This window comes from Esox lucius, chromosome 1 (genome assembly GCF_011004845.1).
Source record: "Esox lucius isolate fEsoLuc1 chromosome 1, fEsoLuc1.pri, whole genome shotgun sequence".
Lineage (NCBI taxonomy): Eukaryota > Metazoa > Chordata > Actinopteri > Esociformes > Esocidae > Esox > Esox lucius.
The window spans coordinates 29,700,658-29,721,950 of record NC_047569.1 but is presented as its reverse complement, the minus strand read 5'-3'; the positions used below and the strand labels follow the sequence as shown (position 1 = coordinate 29,721,950).

The 21,293-nt window shown below is 44.4% G+C and overlaps 3 protein-coding genes across 6 annotated transcripts; 2 read left to right on the top strand and 1 right to left on the bottom strand.

The window, feature by feature from the left end:
- Window positions 1-350: 350 nt before the first annotated feature.
- On the top strand, window positions 351-13,359 carry inpp5ka (inositol polyphosphate-5-phosphatase Ka). 3 transcript variants are annotated; one of them, XM_010893788.3, is made up of 13 exons: window positions 351-449; window positions 1,061-1,157; window positions 3,623-3,727; window positions 3,952-4,060; window positions 5,240-5,356; window positions 5,987-6,162; window positions 6,389-6,500; window positions 7,657-7,766; window positions 10,674-10,908; window positions 11,620-11,757; window positions 11,912-11,995; window positions 12,122-12,226; window positions 12,396-13,356. In XM_010893788.3, the coding sequence occupies exons 1-13, from the start codon at window positions 374-376 to the stop codon at window positions 12,474-12,476; spliced, it is 1,545 nt and encodes a 514-aa protein (XP_010892090.2). In that variant the 5' UTR covers window positions 351-373; the 3' UTR covers window positions 12,477-13,356. The 3 variants fall into 3 exon arrangements, with proteins under 3 accessions (XP_010892090.2, XP_010892091.2, XP_034148187.1); XM_010893789.4 differs by having other exon boundaries at window positions 368-509; window positions 12,396-13,353; XM_034292296.1 differs by lacking the exons at window positions 351-449; window positions 1,061-1,157 and adding an exon at window positions 1,216-2,459 and having other exon boundaries at window positions 12,396-13,359.
- A 163-nt stretch (window positions 13,360-13,522) lies between these two features.
- On the top strand, window positions 13,523-18,573 carry tekt1 (tektin 1). 2 transcript variants are annotated; one of them, XM_010893786.3, is made up of 8 exons: window positions 13,523-13,630; window positions 13,920-14,123; window positions 14,232-14,397; window positions 15,087-15,215; window positions 16,302-16,448; window positions 16,777-17,002; window positions 17,383-17,579; window positions 18,243-18,573. In XM_010893786.3, the coding sequence occupies exons 2-8, from the start codon at window positions 13,934-13,936 to the stop codon at window positions 18,400-18,402; spliced, it is 1,215 nt and encodes a 404-aa protein (XP_010892088.2). In that variant the 5' UTR covers window positions 13,523-13,630; window positions 13,920-13,933; the 3' UTR covers window positions 18,403-18,573. The 2 variants fall into 2 exon arrangements, with proteins under 2 accessions (XP_010892088.2, XP_010892089.2); XM_010893787.3 differs by having other exon boundaries at window positions 13,528-13,630; window positions 13,889-14,123.
- A 38-nt stretch (window positions 18,574-18,611) lies between these two features.
- Window positions 18,612-21,239, bottom strand: LOC105024146 (F-box only protein 39). Its single transcript, XM_010893878.3, has 3 exons — window positions 19,940-21,239; window positions 19,474-19,650; window positions 18,612-18,911 (listed from the first exon to the last, which is right to left on the bottom strand). The coding sequence occupies exons 1-3, from the start codon at window positions 21,107-21,109 to the stop codon at window positions 18,783-18,785; spliced, it is 1,476 nt and encodes a 491-aa protein (XP_010892180.2). The 5' UTR covers window positions 21,110-21,239; the 3' UTR covers window positions 18,612-18,782.
- Between the last annotated feature and the right edge of the window lie 54 nt (window positions 21,240-21,293).

The window sequence follows — 21,293 nt, the reverse complement described above, 5'->3', positions numbered from 1 at the left end:
TATGGGAATGGTACACAAGTTGTGTATATAATGCTTAAACTGTGCAATGTCACCTTTTTTCTTGTCAAATCATTTCTCAGTAGAAAATCTCTTATCGCTCGTCATTCGTAGGAATGACAGTAGCATTTCATAATACCACTTATTTGTTTCATTTGAACTTGTAGAAATCCCACATGGTTTAATTTAAATCTTCGAGATACAAATGTTCATATTGCAGTCAGAATAACTGTCCTGTAAAAGTAGGCTGCCCGACCTGGAAGGCTGCCATCCAATGTGGTTACGGACACGAACAGTATAACGAGAAATGGAAATAATTAGCTGTGTTAACAGCCACAATTATTTTTGAAACGAATAGAGGGCGCTGTTTCAAAAAATGCGACACCAAAGACTTTCACACCAAACTGAAGATGTGCAAAACGTAAACAATGTGCAATATCAGCCATCTCAAGGTAAACTACTGTATTGTAATCAGACATGAACGTATGCAAGAAAACGACAGGCATTGACAGGTACAGTACAGCAGTAGCAATATGTACATTTTAAACCTCTTAGCAATGTTTTTTTTATCCAATCATAACTTGGAACAACAAAGTTAGCCAGAAAACGAATTGCTAGCTTTATTAAACTACTGAACAGTAGCTAATGCATAAACATTGCTTATATATCGTATCTAATGTTAGCTACTGTACCTACTGTAACTACATTTGGAAATGTAATTTCAGATACCACAGCGTAACGTTGAATGTTGTAAATCCAGGAAGTATTGTTTGCAACTACTAAGTAATCGGTAGCTATAACTATTAGAATAACTAGCTAATGCGCAGCTAGCTAGTTATTTGCCAGATATACATTACTATCCATCCACTAGCCATCGAACATCGAGTGAAGCTGTTAGCAAATACATCTCAAATGACTGCACAGTGATTAGCAGTGGATACCCATTCATATTGTACAGTGGCTATAGTTGGGTGTCCTGTCTCGACATTAAATTTGAAGCGGACAACATGTCAATATAGCTAATATTGAGGATTTCTTTATGTCGATTCCATTGTTTTTACAGTCGTTGAGATTATGGGTGACGATACCAATGAACAGACTCAGTCACAAGTGAAGAAATTAGTCGGTATGGAGGAGAACTGCTACACGGACGCTTTCAGGTTTGACTATTTCCTATGTTCTGTACATTATACACCAGAAGCTCTAGGTAGCCTGGGGATATGAACACTTCAGACCTACACAGTCAGTCGTCGGTGAAAGGCCGCGTTGGTGAACTCAACGTTTGGTGAAAGGCCGCGTAGTATTTCAATAACAACGTTATGGGATGGTGGGTTATCTTCAGTAAGATTTTTGCAGTCCTTAAAGTGTAACTGAAAGATTTTCCAAATAAACCCGACAGGAAATAGCGCAACCTTAACTGACTTTAAAGCTTACATTGTCTTCCAGTACCCAATATGCGATGTTGAACACAAGCATAATAGGGATTTTTGCGATTATGTTTCTCAACGCGTTGCATTCCCATACATATTAGATAAATAATCCACGTAAACCTTTCGAAATCAGAGTAAAGTTCATTTGCTTATGGTTGGAAACAAAGTTGCCACTTTCTTCAGCCTTGCTTCACATTTACTCAATGGGGACTGTTATTATGAGACTGAGTGGCATTTTCCAGAATTAGGTGTTGCTTACACATAGGTCTCACATGGCCCCTTGTTGAACCAGATTACCCCCATAATCCTTTTCAGTCCACCTCAGACCCTGCTACAATCTTCATGGGACTCAGAGACTGGATGGTACGGAACGCAACAATACCTAGATTGCTCTGAGAAACATACTCCACACTGTCTCTCCAATTCTTTTTTCACCTGTATTGTGGTAGTGGCAACCCTGTAGCTATTACTCCTGAATCTTTTTCCTTTTTGTGTGCTTTTGTAATATCAGGAGTTCTTTATTGACTTTATGTGACGTTGGGACAAACACAATGCCAGCGGTGCATTGGTGAGGATCTCACTTTGATCGATTTCAGACCAACAAAGGACTACCAAGGATTTAATGCGGTTGGAACCCCGCGAAAGTTGTCAGTGATCCCTGTAAATATAAAATTCTCCAAATCTCCATCCAAGGAAAAACTGTAGGCACCTGCAGTGAAACGCCACCTGCGAACAAGTACATCCTTTGTGTTTTCCTCCACCCGTTCCAGCTTTGTGTTTATCCGCAATGGACGAGATCTACCGGTTGTTTGGTTCGCCTGTAGGGCGCGTCCGCTCGGACAGCACTGCTAGCTCTGCTACCCAGTCCACAGGTAGTCACCTGATGCTCCGTTTGCGCCTTGCCCAGCTCATGACCTGCGTGGACGACCTGGACCCCTCCCCAGACCTCCAGGAACAGGTGGCACGCACCTTGGACAAAGCCTTCCGCATCTGTGGGAAGAGAGTCAAAAGGCCAAAAAGAGAGAACTTTAGGTTAGGTGTGGCCCGAGTTCCCCTTTTCTGTTCCCTTTGGTTCTTGTTATCTGTCTTCCGCTTTCTCTCAGTGGACACAAGTCAGCCTCCTGTCTACTTCTTTATCTCAAATTTTAACATCTGGTTTAATTAAAGGCACTTCACATTTACATGGATTACCGGACACTTATCTAGAGCAACTAGATAGAGCATTTAGGGTGAAGTGCATTGCCCAAGGGCACTGTAACCTTATTTTCACATTGCCAGCTCAGGATTTCAAACCAGCAACATTATCCCTCCATCAGGATCACAAGACTATAGATCTACCCCATGTCAGTATGGGTGGGCTAGGAGTCCTCATGACATGAAAAGTGTTTGTGTTGGTGAGACAGCTTTATTTGTTAACTACAGCTCCTCTATTGCTCCTCCAGCAAGGGGAAGCACATGAGTCACCACCACAACAAATCCCTGTAGTTTGTTGTTTGTCTATTTATATGTATTTATGTACCTAGGGATTTTCTTTAATATTATTTGTCCATTCTTTAGTGTGTACCTTACTTGTGACAACACTTTTCAGCAGGAAAGTTAAAAAAGTCACTGGCTCATGTCTTTACTCTGTCAATGTATTTTCTTCCAAATGCATTCACATGGTTTTTTCTCACAAAGGGTTCTGTTGATGAATACAAAAAGTAACATGAGACAAGATACTGATGTTTGTTCTCTGATGAAAATGTCCTGTAGCAATGACTTCTCCGTTTCATTACAATGATGTCTGTCTTTGTCTGACTGCCCATCATATGAGTTGGTTGTCTTTTGTCTTGAATACATAAAATGGCTGTTAAAGACCTCAGAAGTCATTGTAGGACCATTGTGTACTGTGTTCTATTTAGTTCTGTGGTGAGGATATAAAGAGGGATGTGTTTTTCAGTTAGAACTGTTCTTCATTCAAATTGGTATTTACTAAAGTTAGAGGGATTTATCTAGGGTTTGTCAACCGCCACTGTTAATTTAAGAACCACCAAAGTATGATATTGTTCTGTAACTAAATAAGCTTCTGGAAATTGCAATTTTATTGGTTTAGTTTAATCTCAAATTTGGCAAGATCATGATCCACTGTACTCTTTCCCGCTCTCTGCCCATCTTTATCCCTCCCCATCTCGCTGTCTTCCCTTCATTCCCGACAGGCTCCATGTGGTAACGTGGAACGTCGCCACTGCCGATCCTCCGGATGACATCAGCTCCCTACTGCACCTGAACTCCCCAAAGTCCCCAGACCTCTACGTGATTGGGTGGGTAGCAGAGCAGCTATATGCTGATTGGACATTGAGTGAGACGGACAGACATAGACCGTTCAATGGCATGACAGGAAGGGAGTCCAGAAAGGATGTTTGGTGTTTAGAATGGTGTAGAGCTACAGGGATTCAGTACGGTTATTTCCATTATAACTGGGTTATAATTGTAATATTACAGGCAAAACCAGATGTGTGTGTGTGTTTGTGTGTTTCTTTTGTAGACTTCAGGAGGTGTATGCTGCTCCTCATCGGTTCATCATGGACTTGGCTGTGGAGGACTCCTGGAGCCTTCTCTTCATGTCCAGGCTGGCTCCCCGAGGCTACCTGAAGGTACAGGACAATATGGCCACTAAGGAGGATTGTACACATGATCTGAGGAGGCTTCTCTACATCATGATCTGAGGAGGCTTCTCTACATCATGATCTGAGGAGGCTTCTCTACATCATGATCTGAGGAGGCTTCTCTACATCATGATCTGAGGAGGCTTCTCTACATCATGGTCTGAGGAGGCTTCTCTACATCATGGTCTGAGGAGGCTTCTCTACATCATGGTCTGAGGAGGCTTCTCTACATCATGGTCTGAGGAGGCTTCTCTACATCATGGTCTGAGGAGGCTTCTCTACATCATGGTCTGAGGAGGCTTCTCTACATCATGGTCTGAGGAGGCTTCTCTTCATCATGGTCTGAGGAGGCTTCTCTACATCATGGTCTGAGGAGGCTTCTCTACATCATGGTCTGAGGAGGCTTCTCTACATCATGGTCTGAGAAGGCATCTCTACATCATGGTCTGAGGAGGCTTCTCTACATCATGGTCTGAGGAGGCTTCTCTTCATCATGGTCTGAGGAGGCTTCTCTTCATCATGGTCTGAGGAGGCTTCTCTTCATCATGGTCTGAGGAGGCTTCTCTTCATCATGGTCTGAGGAGGCTTCTCTACATCATGGTCTGTGGAGGCTTCTCTACATCATGGTCTGAGGAGGCTTCTCTACATCATGGTCTGAGGAGGCTTCTCTACATCATGGTCTGAGAAGGCTTCTCTTCATCATGGTCTGAGGAGGCTTCTCTACATCATGTTCTGAGGAGGTTTTTTACATTAATGAGACCACTTAAGCACCACAGACCGGCATTACCTGTTTTTTGGCTGTTGCACTTGAATAAGTCTATGTGCTTGAAACATCGGTTAATTTCATAGTTAATTTTCAACTCCTTGTCTTCCTAAGGCATTACAATGTCATTCTGCTTCCTCTTAGTTGGTGGTTGGTTTTTCTCCAGGTTTACATGGGCAGCCCTAAAAGGGATTATTTTCACCAACGAAATCAACGCCATCCAAGATCTGGTGCGAAAAGAGCCAATGTGACTTGGCTCTATTCACATAAAAAAAAGAAGACAATTTTGCTGCCAGTTTCCATGCAGCTGCATAGAGCAGGAAAAGGCTGTGGCATCCTGTCTGAAAAGGAGCCCTTGCTTGTTTGGAATGAAGTGGTCTGTCAGGCATCTCCCTGTGTTGCAGGTGTCCTCCATCAGAATGCAGGGTCTCCTTCTACTGTTCTTCTCCAGGCTGGCCCATGTCCCGTTCATTAGGGATGTCCAGGCTGCATACACTCGCACAGGTTTCTTCGGCTACTGGGTGAGATTAGTCAGAAGTGGATGTGGTAACTACATGTGAACACTAATGACAGCTTACAGCAGTTGTTATAATGCACTGTGCATGGTGATATAATTCACTGTACGTATCGATATAATCCACTCGATGTGATGATGTAATGCACGGTACGGGGTGATATAACTCACTGTACGGGGCGATATAATGCTATATACTGATATAGTGATTGAAGGCATTCTGCGCATGACAGTGTTTACCTCATAGACAGTGCTTTCTTGATATTGTTTGATTATGGTGGCCATTAATAAAATACGGTGTATTGATAATGTGTAAATAGGCAACTGGTTGGTTAATATATGATTGGTCACACAGATTGCAAGTATTCTATCTGATGGGTGTTTTTCACGTTTTGATAGAAAACATTAAAACTATTAATAACATTTCACAGATACTTTCTGTTTCCAATGCACCAGCAATGATATTAGTTTTTTATTCAGCATTACCAGAATACATCTAGCAAATGGGGACGGGGGTTATTAATGCTTCTATTTTTCATCCTCAATTGCTATGGACACGCGTCTGTGTCTGCTTGCTCTTTTGGTTGTGGGCCTGGCTTTACTGAGGGGTTTGATTGGTTGGCCTTGCACCCACCAGGGCAATAAAGGTGGTGTTTCCATCCGCCTGTCCTTCTACGGCCACATGCTCTGTTTCCTCAACTGTCACCTGGCGGCACACATGGAGTACGCCTCGCAGAGAGTCGATGAGTTTGAGTACATCCTGGACACGCAGACATTCTACCCCAAAAAGATGCCACAGATCCTTGATCATCAGTAAGTATGCGTTGAAAGGACGTTGTTAGTTGAGCGCTCCGCATTTTTCTGTAGTCACATACTGTCATTTCTGTGAATGTAAAGGTCAAAGAAGCTGAGAGTTGTCTTAAAATATCCTTTAGTGTACTTTCTGTGAGAAATTACACTTTCTCTCATAAGCTAGTCTTTCTCTCTCACATATTCTGGCCTTTGCCCTCACATAGGCTGGTCTTTCTCTCTCTTACAGGCTGGTCTTTTGGTTTGGGGATTTGAACTTCCGCATCCAAGACCACGACATGCATTTTGTGCGCAACTGCATCACCAGCCAGAAGTTCAATTTGCTGTGGAGCAAAGACCAGGTCTGACTTTAAGAGAGAGAGATGCTTTTCTTTTCCTTTTTGTTTTACCCATACATTTAACCACATTGTCTTTTTATTGTACACGTATAGTTAACAGGTACAGTTTACAGATACAGTTAACAGGTGCACTAAATAGTTACAGTTACATAAATATAATCATATGACAAGGTTAGTATTCCACCTGGATTGTTGTCTTTTTTTTCAACATATGAGTTCAATTTCATACAGATGAATTGATTAATGAATTCTATTAGCCTCTCTTGCCACAATCAATATCAAAGTGCTCGTGTCAACTGGTAGAATGAGACTGCACAAACTTGGCCTACATGGGAGATCAGAAAGGAAGAATCATCTGCTTCCCAAAAATAATATCAAGACATTACTGACGTTTACCAGACACCTGGGTAACTGCATCACCAGCCAGAAGTTAAACTTGCTGTGGAGCAAGCCAGATGGATGAGTCAAAAATATGGTTGATTGGATGCAATGCTAGTTGGCGTTTTTAGCAAAAAAGAAATGCAGCTTTTGAACAGAATGCTGCCTCTAGTCCTGGCCATCTTGCCATTATTGAGTCAGCCATGATTTCCATATTGTATCAGAAATGTATTGACAGGAATTTCCGGCCATCTGTGAAAAAGCTGGATCGAACGTGGATCTTGCAACAGGACAGTTATCCAAAACACAACAACTACAACAGAATGACTGGAGAACAAGGAATTGGAGGGTTATGGAATGCAGGCAGAGTCAAAGCTCAGATCTCAATCAAAGTGATGTGGGTGGTCTTGAACCAGGCCGTGCCAGCAAGAAGGCCCTCCAACAAAAAGAAGTACTGAAGAACCAGAGCGGGATAAATTAATCCCAGTTGATGTAACATTGTGACTTATAGTTACTAAAAATGGTTACATTAAGTACAATTATGTAAAAAAAGACAACTTTCCAGAGGGTGTACTTTTCCCCATGACTGTACATTAGGTGCAGTGAACAGAGGACCGTTCCCTGTGTCTCATCTGATGTAGTGCACAGAGGAGTTTACCAAGTGGACAGGATTTTCTGAGCAGAATTGTTCTTGCATTTAGGTGGTCCAGGGAATCAAGCACCATGCTCCAACTGAGCTGTTACGTCGAGCTAATCTTGTCTTTCTGTGTGGTGTCATCAGCTCACCATGGTGAAGACGAAAGAGGCTCTCCTGCAGGAGTTTCAGGAAGGACCTCTGGACTTTCCACCGACATTTAAATTCGACAGGTTCTCTGACAACTATGACAGCAGGTAACAGCTTATGTGCAGCCATACGCATATACTGTAGACACACACACACACACACTCAATCAATCAATCAATCAATCAAATGTATTTATAAAGCCCTTTTTACTACAGCAGCTGTCACAAAGTGCTTTACAGAGACACCCGGCCTTAAACACCAAGGAGCAAACAACAGTAGTGTTGGATTTCAGTGGCTAGGAAAAACTCCCTAAGAAGGCCGAATTTTAGGAAGAAACCTAGAGAGGACCCAGGCTCAGAGTAGTGACCAGTCCTCATCTGGCTGTGCTGGGTGAGATATTAAGAGTCCAATTAGAATAATAAATACATTTCTCTGGGCTAAATCCAGAGTCTATTTGATTCTAGACTAGGTCAAAAGTATGACACATACACATATACACACACACTGACATACACATATACACACACACGTAGAACACTGATATACACACACACACACGTACGAACACACACATACACACACACACGTACAAACACTGACATACACATGTACACACACACACTCTAACACATGTACGAACACTGACACCCACACACACACACACACACTCTAACACATGTACAAACACTGACATACACATGGGCGATTTCTAAAACAATTACACACAAAGTCTGATGTGCTTTCCAGCAGTTATTAGATGTTACAAACCTGCCCTCTACAAAATGCCTATCGATCGCAAATTGATAGCGTGAATAGTGGACAATACAAACCTCATCTGTATCTGGCTATATTTCTCCTCAACACTGAAAATATGAAAGGGGAAGAAAATGAAGTTGGAATTGATAACTATTAAAATAGAAATGCACACAGCGTGTGTTTATACTCTGTGTTAATAACTCATGCTATTTCATGATTTTGTTCAACATAAAAATAAAGTTGTGAAACATTTTAGAAGTTATATTATCGTCATGACGGTCTTTATCTATAACCGCCGCCAGTTTTGCGTTTTTCCCAATTGCCTTCAGAGCCCTTACACAAACTCACTTGTACATGTCTCTCGCATTTTATGTCAATTACTCTCCCACAAGGCATCCATTTTAGGAGAGTAAAATGTTCCCACTGTATCGTATTCACTGCACTGACCACACTGAGCTGAGTCCTGCTCCTTTATCATTCAGACGCTCACCGCTGTTCTTCTCTCTCTCTTTCTTAATGGACTTTACAGGCCCAACAAGACATGGTTCGGTTTTCAGTAAGCTGCTCCAAATAACCCTCATCTAACCCTATGTGTTTTCACTGCACAGCATAAGATCCCTGTAAAATAACACCGTTCCTAACTCTCCCCCAAAAATCGACCCTAAACGATTTAATTTTCACTATGCCATCTCACATCGAGAGAGAGTTCCAGAGTGGGGCCCAGAGTGGGGCCCAGAGTGGGGGCCAGAGCCCTTTTGCTAGTCGACTGTACTATTGCCTCTGTGTATGTGTAAGCAGACGTCAGAATTCAACAGACATGAACACTGTTATACAGAGGACAGACATGAACACTGAACACTGTTATACAGAGGACAGACATGAATACTGAACACTGTTATACAGAGGACAGACATGAACACTGAACACTGTTATACACAGGACAGACATGAATACTGAACACTGTTATACAGAGGACAGACATGAACACTGAACACTGTTATACACTGGACAGACATGAATACTGAACACTGTTATACAGAGGACAGACATGAACACTGAACACTGTTATACACAGGACAGACATGAATACTGAACACTGTTATACAGAGGACAGACATGAACACTGAACACTGTTATACACAGGACAGACATGAACACTGAACACTGTTAGTCAAGCTCTGCAAGGATATTCGCTACATATCTAAGGATTTGTTAATGTATTATTCTTGTGTGTGTGTGTGTCTGAGTGGCGTTTTGCATGCAGGGGGAGGGATTGTGTTTCACAGTATGTCAGTGTGTAGGTATGCGTGCTTGTCATTATGCTTGACACACATTGTACGTGTGCGTGTGTGTCAGTATTTAATGTTAACACCGCTGTGCCCTAATCAACGCCAACGAGAGAACACTTAGTGCATGAGTCACCCTGGGAGACGGGCTGGCCAACCAATCAGTCACGAGGGAACACTGATGAGGGACATGAATGGAGGGAGCTCTGCTGAATGGGATCGATGTCCCTCAGGTTGTGCAGAGCACCCTGAAAACACACAGGGAAGGATGAGGTGTCATTCCATTTCACCAAACACTGCCCATCCTATCACTGGCTCTCATGCCTTCCTTTCACACACAGGCTCTGTTCAATTATTAATATTTGTGTACTAATCCAAATTAATGTATGTGTTGGAAATGTGAAGTTAAGGGATGAGCCCAGAGAGGACGTGAGAAAGTAAAGTAATGAGGCCACAGGGGATGTGGTGAAGTTAAGGGATAAGGCCATGGGGATGTGGTGTGAAGTCAACATCCCACGAATGAGTGCTGTTCTTAGAGATACACCACAAACACATATGGTGCCTTATTACTATTACAAACTGGTTTCCAGTGTAATCAGACCAGAAAACAATCATGTTTTATCATACCTGTGATATACTGCATATTATACTGGGCTTTCAACCAATCAGCATCTAGGACCCAATCTATGCATTTTATAATGTCTGATATATCACTGCTTTCAGCCAATTAGCGAACAGGACCCAAACGACCTAGTTTCTAATATTATGTTTGGAATCGTGTTTTATTCCTCTTTGTCTTCTTAATTGTCTCCATCTCTCCCTTTCCGCCTTTGTCATTCTGTCTTTCTCACATTCTCTTCAGTGATCTCACTAATGGCGCTTTTCCACTGCATGGTAGCGGCTCGACTCTACTTGCCTCGCCTCTACCCACTTTAACTCCCTGTTCCTACTTTGGTTCATCTTTCTGTCCAGTGGTAAGAAGCGTAAGCCTGCCTGGACGGACAGGATCCTGTGGAGGGTAAAGCCTAAAGAGCCCCCCTCAAAGGAGGAAGTGGACGACAGGGACTCTGGTCTGGATGAGAAGAACACCAATCCACAAATAAAGGAGGACGAGTTCCCTCTGAAACTCACACAGGACTCGTACACCAGCAACATGGAATATGGCATCAGCGATCACAAGCCTGTCATTGGAATCTTTACACTTGAGGTGAGATAGGAGTGACCGTATTTACAGAGTCTTGTCTCAGAGTAGCAGTGACCGTATTTACAGAGTCTTGTCTCAGAGTAGCAGTGACCGTATTTACAGAGTCTTGTCTCAGAGTAGCAGTGACCGTATTTACAGAGTCTTGTCTCAGAGTAGCAGTGACCGTATTTACAGAGTCTTGTCTCAGATTAGCAGTGACCGTATTTTACAGAGTCTTGTCTCAGAGTAGCAGTGACCGTATTTTACAGAGTCTTGTCTCAGAGTAGCAGAGACCGTATTTACAGAGTCTTGTCTCAGAGGAGCAGTGACCGTATTTACAGAGTCTTGTCTCAGAGGAGCAGTGACTGTATATACAGATTCTTGTCTCGGAGTAGCAGTGACCGTATTTACAGTCTGGTCTCAGAGTAGCAGTGATCATATTCACAGTGTCTCATAAGAGCAGTGCTGAACTAGGATCAGGTCCTTCCTGTCCATATAATGTTAGTCAATATGACCTAAAGATTAAACTGACCCATAATATGCGGCAGGTCAAACCAACCCTGCTTGCCTTAACCCAACCCTGCTTATTTATCCTCAACCAAACCATACCCCTCATGCCTACCTCAACCCACCATACATTTTTCTTCCTCAACCTACCATAGCTCTCTCTGCCTGAATATTCCTCTACCTCACTCTGCTTACCTCATCATCATGTCTGTCCGGTGTCCTCTATAGTTGAAGAAGATGTATGAGACCCCGTTGGTTCGTGTTTGTGCTGAGGGCGAATGGAGTGCAGACTTCGATGCCATGGTGATCTATAGCCCCCTTCAGCCCTTCCCGTCCAGCGCCTGGGACTGGATAGGCCTCTACAGGGTCAGAGTTCAACTTCCCTGCTCTTTTCAATCATTGAAGCATTCAAATTTGCCATTGTCCACTCAAGGTGGAAATGTGCATTTGGCCAAATCTCCACTGTGAGCATATAATTCATCAGGTGCAGTTTTTACCGGCGTGTATTTGTATGTTACAGGTGGGGTTCAGGAGTATTTCGGACTACATTACCTACACCTGGGTGAAGGATGATGAGGTCTCCTTTAACAACGAGCTTACCCAGGTAGTATTGTGTGTGTGCTAATGCTTGCGTGTTAGTGTGTTAATGCGTGTATGTTTTCCCTTGCATTAATGTGTGTACTGTATGTGTGATATGGGGATGTTGAACATGATTAATTTGTTGCTGTAGGTCTATGTGAGTAAGGATGAGATTCCAGTGCTTGGAGGAGAGTGTGTCCTCTGCTACTACAGCAGTGTGCTGCAGTGCATTGTGGGTATCAGCTCACCCTTTAAGGTAAGTGCAAGTGCACAACATTCCAGACACACACACACACACACACACACACACACAAACACACACACCAGTTTACACTTAGAGATTTATCTTAGTCTTTGAGTCCTGGACTAAAGACATTGAATATTCTCCATTGACTTTTGGATTATCATTATTCATTTATTTTCAGGTTCAAGAGTCCAAAGTAGCCTTTGAGGAAGGTCTGGCCCCGGAGAACCTACACATTCTTGACAAGGCCACAGACAGTTAGAACCTGAGAGTGGAACCAGGTCTCTTACTGGACCAGAAGCAACCTCGTACACTGTCTGACTGTCCTCTATGCTGTTACATGTCTGTCTGGTGGCCTGCCTGTCTGCTTGGTGGCTTGTCTGTCTGTCTGGTGGCCTGCAAGCTGCTTCTGGAGTCATGGAATGTAACTTTTTTTTTTATCTATAGGCCAGTGCACTTAGTTTATTTTAATGATTAATACAGTTTAACAGTCTAAAATGATGGTGATGACTGTAACCTATGTGTTTATTTCTGTTCACATTTTAATGTTGATCCTGTTTTTAAAATCTGTCGCAGAGAGATATTGGCAGTATTGTTTTTAAGGAAGGCTCAGTGTATTTTACTTTCACAGTATTATGTGTGTTTTATTTTTTTTGTGTGTTTTTGTTTCCCTTTGATTGGATTTAGACAACATCCTTAAGATGAATATCGAAGGTCAAGGCTGTAAGTGCAGTTCAAATGGGGGCAGCAGGGCTGCCTATTGGTCAAGAGCATTGGACCAGTCAGGTCACTGGTTCTAGTCCCCAAGCCCACCAGTTGAAAAACTGGATTGAGGATGGAAATTGATCAGATAAAACAACATGGATTCAGCAAGTGCCTCAAAAGAACCTATAGATAACAGTCCAACTGATACTTTGGTACAAAACTGTAAATTCCTGAGTATTTATTGCTGTATTTGAAGATGTTACTGTTCTTTTTTTTTTTTTTTAAGAAATGCAAGTCTTTTCTTGCTTGTATTGTATGAATTGACATTTGACTTATAGGATTTCGTATATATGTTGAAAACGCTTGTACTGTAAATTCAATAGTAAGGATTACTCAAGCCACTAAATTAGGAGGGCTATATTTTCTCAGTAACATTTTATGAACATTACATCCTGTAACAACATATTTAAAGCTTTAATAAATCAACAAGATCATGAAAACATGCAGTCTTTCGTAATTAGGCATGTACTTTCTGCTATTCTATTTTACACTGAATCGCTGACTTTTCTGATGGTTTATCATAGCTCCGCCCAGACTACGGGGTCGAATAACTGTAGCAACGGTTTGTTTACACACAGACCTTGAGATCATTCTGGTTCATTCATTTCAGACAAGATAGGCAACACTTTTCAACTTTCTGGGCACGGAAAGGTAAGGTTAATAACGATTCGTGAAATGCATTTATTTTACTACCTCAGTTACATTGTTGCCCAAGTTCGTCAGCGTGTTTGCTAAAGCTGGTGTGGTAATTGAGTACATTTTCTGGCAATCCTTCCTAGTTGGTATTTTACCTAGTTTGTTAGCTAGTACTGTGATGGTTTACAGTAGCTAGCTAAGCCTTCTTTTCGGGGATGTTTATCAAAGCCTTGTGTTACATTTGTGTTGTTTTTGTACATTGTTTTTTTCAAGGAGATAAGTGGTTTTTTGTTCCACACTCCAGAATATCAGAGGAGAATGTCTCGGCTGATGGAACCTCCAACCAAGTTCTTTCCTCCAGAATGGAGACGTGCAAACCAAATCATGTATGATAGTGCGGAGGCTGAGCGGGCACGGTCTGAACGACTCTCGGCAGAGAGCCGGAGGTTGATGGAGGAGAGTGATAAGATCTCTAAACGCATGCAACTGGATGCCAAACAGAAACTGGGTAAGATAGCATATTCAAAAGATTTTGGTATACGTTTAAGGCAAGCTGAGTGGCCTTAAAGAGTGGCCGTCTACCCAGCCATACCAACACTTTCACCGTCTCGTTCAGAGCAAAGAATCAATGACATCAAGTTCTGGAGGACCGAGCTGGACCGGAAACTGGAGGAGACAGTTCAGGAGATTGAAAACCTGATAACCTGTAAGAGCCGGGTGGAGAGAGCTTTGGAGAGCTGCTCCGAGCCCCTCAGAGTCGTCCTGCAGTGCCTGGCGGAGAGGTGAGCAGCAAACTCCCAAACCAACTCCTGTTCAGCCTGTTTGAAAATGCAACAGACTAGAGAGGAAGAGGTCCTTCAGTTGTGGTATTGTTTCTAGATAGTTAGGTATTGTTCCTAGGTCTGGTTGACCTAGGGTGGTCTCTGGTGCCTGGGTTGGCCTAGGATGGTTTAGTGGTCTAAACCCGCTGTCCCAGGTGCCTGGTAATACTCACATGACATTCCATTGATTTGTAGCTAGCGTTGGCTTGAGTTAGCTGAAGTGTGAAACATGTATTGCTGTTTCTGTTGGCCCACAGACTTGAATTATTTGACATTTTGTAGGATTGCGCTGGAGTCTGTTCTAGCGGTCTTTGCTTCCCATTACAGACTCACATACCCCTGGTGATCAGGGGTTTGAGTCTCCCTCAACGTACCTGTCTCCCTAGCCTCTCCTTTCTGCTGTCCTGTCATTAAAATAAGAAAATATCCCTGAAAATATCTTTAGAAAAAAAAGACAATGAAAAATACATATGTATGACAACTAACTAATATAATACTACAATAAACATACTACAAAAATCATGAATGAAAAAAACATGTTTGTGCTGTACAACAACTAAATAGGTCTATAATGAATAAAAACTGCTGGATGGCTTGTCTGCCCCTGAGCTACGTGGAAGTGATGGTGTCCTCCATCTCTGTGTGTTCAGACAGAGGCGTGTTTCCACTGACCTGGTGCACGATGAGGTGGAACAGGAACTGATGAAGGAGAAGGAGGTGATTGAGGGCGTGACATCTCTGCTGCAACGCACCCTGGAACAGACCAATGAACAGATCCGGTGGGTGACGCACACGCACACGTATTTTACTGAACTTTTTGGGGACCACAGTTTATTTCCATAAAAACCCCTTACCCTTAACGTTAAACGTAAGCCTAAAACGTAACCCTAAGACATTTATAAAAGTGAGATCTGTCGTAAAAAGATTTCCATCACACTCAAGTAGTTTTTTTGCATTTAAATCTGTATGATTGGATCGTAAGTGAAAATAGGTTTGCATTCAAAAAGGAGTTTTACATTTTCAGTGGTGAGGACTGGCAAAATGTCCTCACTAGTCTTGATTTACCATGGGTTATTATACTGTACAGTATGTCCCCACTAGTCATGATTTACTATGGGTTATTATACTACACAGAATGTCCTCACTAGTCATGATTTACTATGGGTTATTATACTGTACAGAATGTCCTCACTAGTCATGATTTACCATGGGTTATTATACCATACAGAATGCCCTCACTAGTCATGATTTACCGTGGTTTATTATACTATACAGAATGCCCTCACTAGTCATGATTTACCGTGGTTTATTATACTATACAGAATGTCCTCACTAGTCATGATTTACCATGGGTTATTATACTATACAGAATGCCCTCACTAGTCATGATTTACCGTAGCTTATTATACTATACAGAATGTCCCCACTAATCATGATTTACCATGGGTTATTATACTATACAGAATGCCCTCACTAGTCATGATTTACCGTGGTTTATTATACTATACAGAATGTCCCCACTAATCATGATTTACCATGGGTTATTATACTATACAGAATGCCCTCACTAGTCATGATTTACCGTGGTTTATTATACTATACAGAATGTCCCCACTAATCATGATTTACCATGGGTTATTATACTATACAGAATGTCCCCACTAGTCATGATTTACCATGGGTTATTATACCATACAGAATGCCCTCATTAGTCATGATTTACCCTGGGTTATCATACTAGGACATCTGGTCCTCACATGTATAGTAAAACCTGTGCTCACTAACACACACACATTAATACAAATAATTAAGTCCCACTCTATCTCTGTGATCCTCTAATGCATATTTTGGCTCTCTGGCTATAGATTGAACCGCTCTGCCAAGTACTACCTTGAAAAGGACCTCCGGGACAAATTCCAAGCAGAGAGGATTGATGATTTCTGCTCTGTTCTCACCAACACCTCCCCGAGTATTGACAACGTGACCAAACACATGGAGTTGGCAGTACCAGGGTAAAAAACAAAAACATGACAGCCTCTTGGCGAAAAGACAGCAGGTTATTTTTTGCAGCAGACTGTTTGCAGCAGAACTCATAAATGCATGCATAGTCCACAGAATGTCATAACTGCTTAGTGACGGATAGACGGGCCCTTGAATGAGTGGGCGCTGGACAGTGGCTCCTTTACATACATTACTCCCTTTAGCCAGCAGAGGGCAGTGTGACACCAAATTTGGCCCCCCTTCCTGATTCTCTCCTACAGGTTAGCCTGACCGTCTGTCAAGAGCAAGCTGAACACCATGTAATGAACGGACAACAAAACTCTATCTGAACTCTTCTAGGGCCACTGTGACTCCGGAGGAGTGGGAGACCTTCTCTAACATCAACATCGTCAAAGCAGAGAGGGAGAAGAACAACGCACTATCTCTGAGGGCTCTGGTGGAGAGTCTGCTGGACCAGACGGCCGGCGACATGCGGAGGCAGCACGGTGCCACGAGCATGGCCCTCCGCCTGCAGGTCCAGGAGAAAAAGAGGGCCAAGGGACACCTGGAGGACCACCTGGCCGAGGTCAGCTGGAATGGTGGAGCAGAACCCAGGCCAGGATGTGCAGTCCGTCGGCCACCATAGTGGTTTTGCTCCAATGCCAACCAGGGCTTAGCTACAGAAAGAGTACCAGTGGTATCAGGGGAGACTCCACTTTGTCACCCCTATTATATACTGTAGCAGTTCCTGAAATTACTTCTATGATTAGTTATGCATATGATTGCCCTATGATTAGATATTAACATGACTCCCCTATGATTAGATACTAATATTTTTCCTGTATGATAGGTACTAATGATTCCCATGTGATTAGTTTGTAGAATGATATCTCCTGTAATTAGTTCCTAACATGATTCCCCCTGTGATATTTACAAGAATGATTTCCCTCTTTTGCACCTGAAAAGGTCCTGTCGGAGGTGACTAGTCAGGAGAGGAACTTGGAGGCCCTGCGTGTGGCCATCGCCGATAAAGAGGGACCGCTGAAGGTGGCCCAGGCTCGGCTGTCTGCCCGTGGCCAGAGACCAAGCGCCGAACTCTGCCATGACCCGGCCCAGGTTCGCCTGCTTTCAGAGGTCAAGGAGCTCACTGCACACATCAAGAGGTGACCATGCCACTTCCTTAGCAACTGGTCCTATATGGTCATAGAGATGCTCCCCTCCGCACTTGGGTTGAACACGCGAGTCAAGTGTTGGCTGGTTGAAATGACGACTAAGCAAATTTAGTCTCTTCACGCGGTCCAGCTATGTTGCAGTTGCTTGTAGTCATATAGCTGTTATTATATCTCCATTCCCCATTATTATATAGCTCCCTTATTATTTCGTTTTTATGTAGACCTGTTATTACATAGCTGTTATATCCATCTTTATAGATGTTCAAATGTATTTGTATATCATAATATAATCATAGATATCTTGACACAATTAATGATTCCCTATACCCATTTTCCCTTTTTGGCAGGATATGAAAGCTTTAATGTCTGTTTTTTTGTTCAGTAGAGACACATATCTTTGTCACTGTTTGAGATACATTTTACCCTGTGTCATGTGAATGGTAAATACATTTCAGTCAATTAGCCAGAGCGACTTATAGTAGTGATTGTTTGTTGTTTAGTACTGGTCCTGTGGGAATCGATCCCACAACCCTAGGATTGCAGGTGCCGCGCCCTACCAACCAAGGCACACAGAACCGGAGTTGAATAGTTGGCCGGGTTTCCATGGGTTTTAATAGTTTCCCATTGCTCTCTGTCCTTCCTGACGACCTCCAGACTGCAAGAAGTCCAGGCCCAGTCAGAGATGGAGCTACGGGCCCTGACCCACTCCCAGCTGGCCCTGGAGGAGGAGATCCAGATCAAGTCCCACTCCCTCTACATCGACGAGGTCATCTGTACCCAGCTCCGCCAGCCCGTGTCCATCCACAGCTTCTGAATGCCCATCCCAACCCCGCGGCTTGCCTGGCTCTTCACGTCTTGCATTAGACGATGTGGTACCAGACTGGACCACGCTCTTTGGCTAATCCACGCATGAGGCATGCTGGACTTTTCTAATCAAACCGGGCCATTTTACTGAATAAAAGACACGTCATGATGGTTAAAGAAAGCTGGACTGCTTGTTTTATTTTTTTTTTACACGTTTTCATAAAACATGAGGTTCAGAGGTTTGGATTGTATGTGCGTGTTTGTGTGTGCGCATCCGGGAGTGGAATGCAGTATTTTCAGCCAGCTTTATGTTGGTGTCCTTGGTACTCCTTCACCTGGTGCTATTCCAGACTGTCTCTCTGGGCATATCGTGTGGCGGTCAGGCAGCAGTCACAGCATTGGGTAGGAAATGGCAAAGTAGTGGAGCTCTGAGTGGATGAGCTGTCTGTAGCGAGAGTACACCTCCTCTAGCTTTTCATCTTCTTCCTGAGTCTCATATTTGGTGGTGTAGATCCTCACCTGGGGCAGGAATACAGGCAGCGAACAGCATGAGTCAGACTTTACAGTGCCCCCTCAGCTGGCTCTATGTCAGTCACACAAGAAATACAGTGAATCACTAGACTCCCCCTGGACAGTACATTTTCATGCAGAATTATTTGACTCATCCACTAATGCAAATTCAGCTTTTTTATGTCACCATGTTTTGAATGTAGGTTAAACGTTTAAGTGAAAATGTGTTTTACCTTGCCCTATAAGCAAACTAAATCTCATCAGTTTTCCACATCAATTTAATATTAGCTGTTAACGCATTTAGTTATTTTGGGTGGGACATTCTCGGCCCGACACTTCAGTCGTTATCAGTCGTTTTTGCTAGGCGGAGAAGGAATGGAATGGGACCTGCCCCTTTAAGTGACATCATTAACTGCCCAGCAGGGGAGGGCTGTTACATAATGACTAACCATGCCAGCAACGACCCAGGTCACTGAGCAGCACCTAGAGAGCACCGCTAACTAATTCACAGAGCTCGTGCTCTCATCAACAGACCGGTGCCGGGGTGTGCTGGCCAGAAACCCCGCCTTACCTTGATGGTGTGGATGCTGGTCTGCTTGTCCAGGCGTTTCTGCAGCAGCCGATCCAGGAAGCTGATGTTCAGGAAGGCCCAGATCTTCAGGTAGACCAGCTGCTGGCAGCGCAGCACAATGTCCAGCAGCTCCTCATCCACAGACTCGTGGCTGTTATTCAGGTCCAGGGTCAGTCTCTACACCGGGGGAGGGGGGTGACAGATTCACAACACCATGGTGTGGATTCCGGTTCAAGCGGCTGTGACTGTGTTATAAGGTATAATTATGGGCCTTCGGCTTCCCCCGATTTCATTTCTTTAACGTTCAACACACAAATACACACTGACTCTATACGCGGGCACGGTGTATGATGAACAGTATCTAAGCGACAACATATTTTTATTTTGGAGGGTAGTAAGGGTGCCGACCCGGCTCCGTAGCTAACCGCTCCTTGGCATTAACGGTCAGAGCAGCCAATCACCTCACCTGCAGAGAGCCACTGTAGCAGGGCAGCAGGTTGGTGAGCACCGGCTTGGCACTCCAGTCCTGTTCACCAAAGTAGCAGCTGGTGAGGCTGAGCGAGCGCAGCGGGATCTCTCTGAGCAGGATCCTCCTCAGCGGCTCCACGTTCAGGATCCTCTCCACGCTGACGTGAACCTGGAGCTCGGGGCAGCCCCGGGCCAGCCGGAACCAGGCGTCCCCCCACACCGTCTGGAAATGGGGCTCGTGGACGTGGCATCGTATGGCGAACGTCCGCAGGGATCCGCCCCCGCGCAGGCTCCTGCACCCAGCCGCCAGGGCCTCGAGCAGCTCCATGGACACGCAGCTGTAGTTGACGCTGAGGGTGCAGAGGCCCTGGAAGCGGCTCACGACACTGGGGAAGGTGAGGCAGCTGAAGACGGGAAGTGGCTGGGAGAAGAAGTCCTCCAGGTTGAGGTTGGTGATGCCCGGCCTGCAGGCCAGGTGGACGTGCTGCTGCGCTGCAGCCACGGCCTCCAGCACCTCCAGGCCCTGGGGCAGGTTGAAGCGGGCCCCGCGCAGGCTCAGGTAGCCCAGATGGGAGCCCTCGCGGCGCAGGTAGAAGGCGAGGCTGCGCACCAGGGCGCTGCGTACGGTGCTGCACCAGGTGGCACGGTCCAGCTCCATGTGGTTGATGGTCAGGCACCGTAGCCTTCCGCCGGTTTTACGCAGCGCGGTGAGGAATGTTCTCAGGGTCTGCTGGAAGCGCCGGGTCACCAGGGAGTTGAGTGGGTGGGAGAAGCGGATCTCTAGATCCTCCAGGTACCGGCCGTAAGTCTTGGCATAGCACACGGCCTTCTCCAGCTCAGACTGGCGTGTTCTGGAGATGCGGCCGGAGAAGACGAAGCTCCGGACCCTCCAGAGGGAGGGCGAGCGCATGACGCTGTGCCAGTGGTGGCACACCAAGATCGCCTTGACGCGGTCGCGGTCCCGCAACGACGAGAACACCTGGCGCAGACAGACGTCAGGAAGACAAGCCCAACCCCATCTCAGCTCATCATCTCCCTCCACCTCGGCCCCCGTCTCTCCTTCCTCACCCTCATCCCTGTTATCTAAACCTGAATCCTGTCGCTGTTCTGCATAGTCCTGGTTCTCGTCTTCTGAGAGCTCTTCCTCTGGAACCTCAGGGTCATTCATTTACAGGGAACAAGTGTTGCCAAACCTCTGCAGATGTCTCTGAATATGCACCCACTAGTTTGAGATGTGAAGAGCGGCCCTTTGAATCCTCTGATGTATGCTATTGGAATCTGGGGCTATCTTGGACGTGTACAGCTGGAGAACAACATATAGACACGTAAATGTGTCTGTTTGGTCATTATCA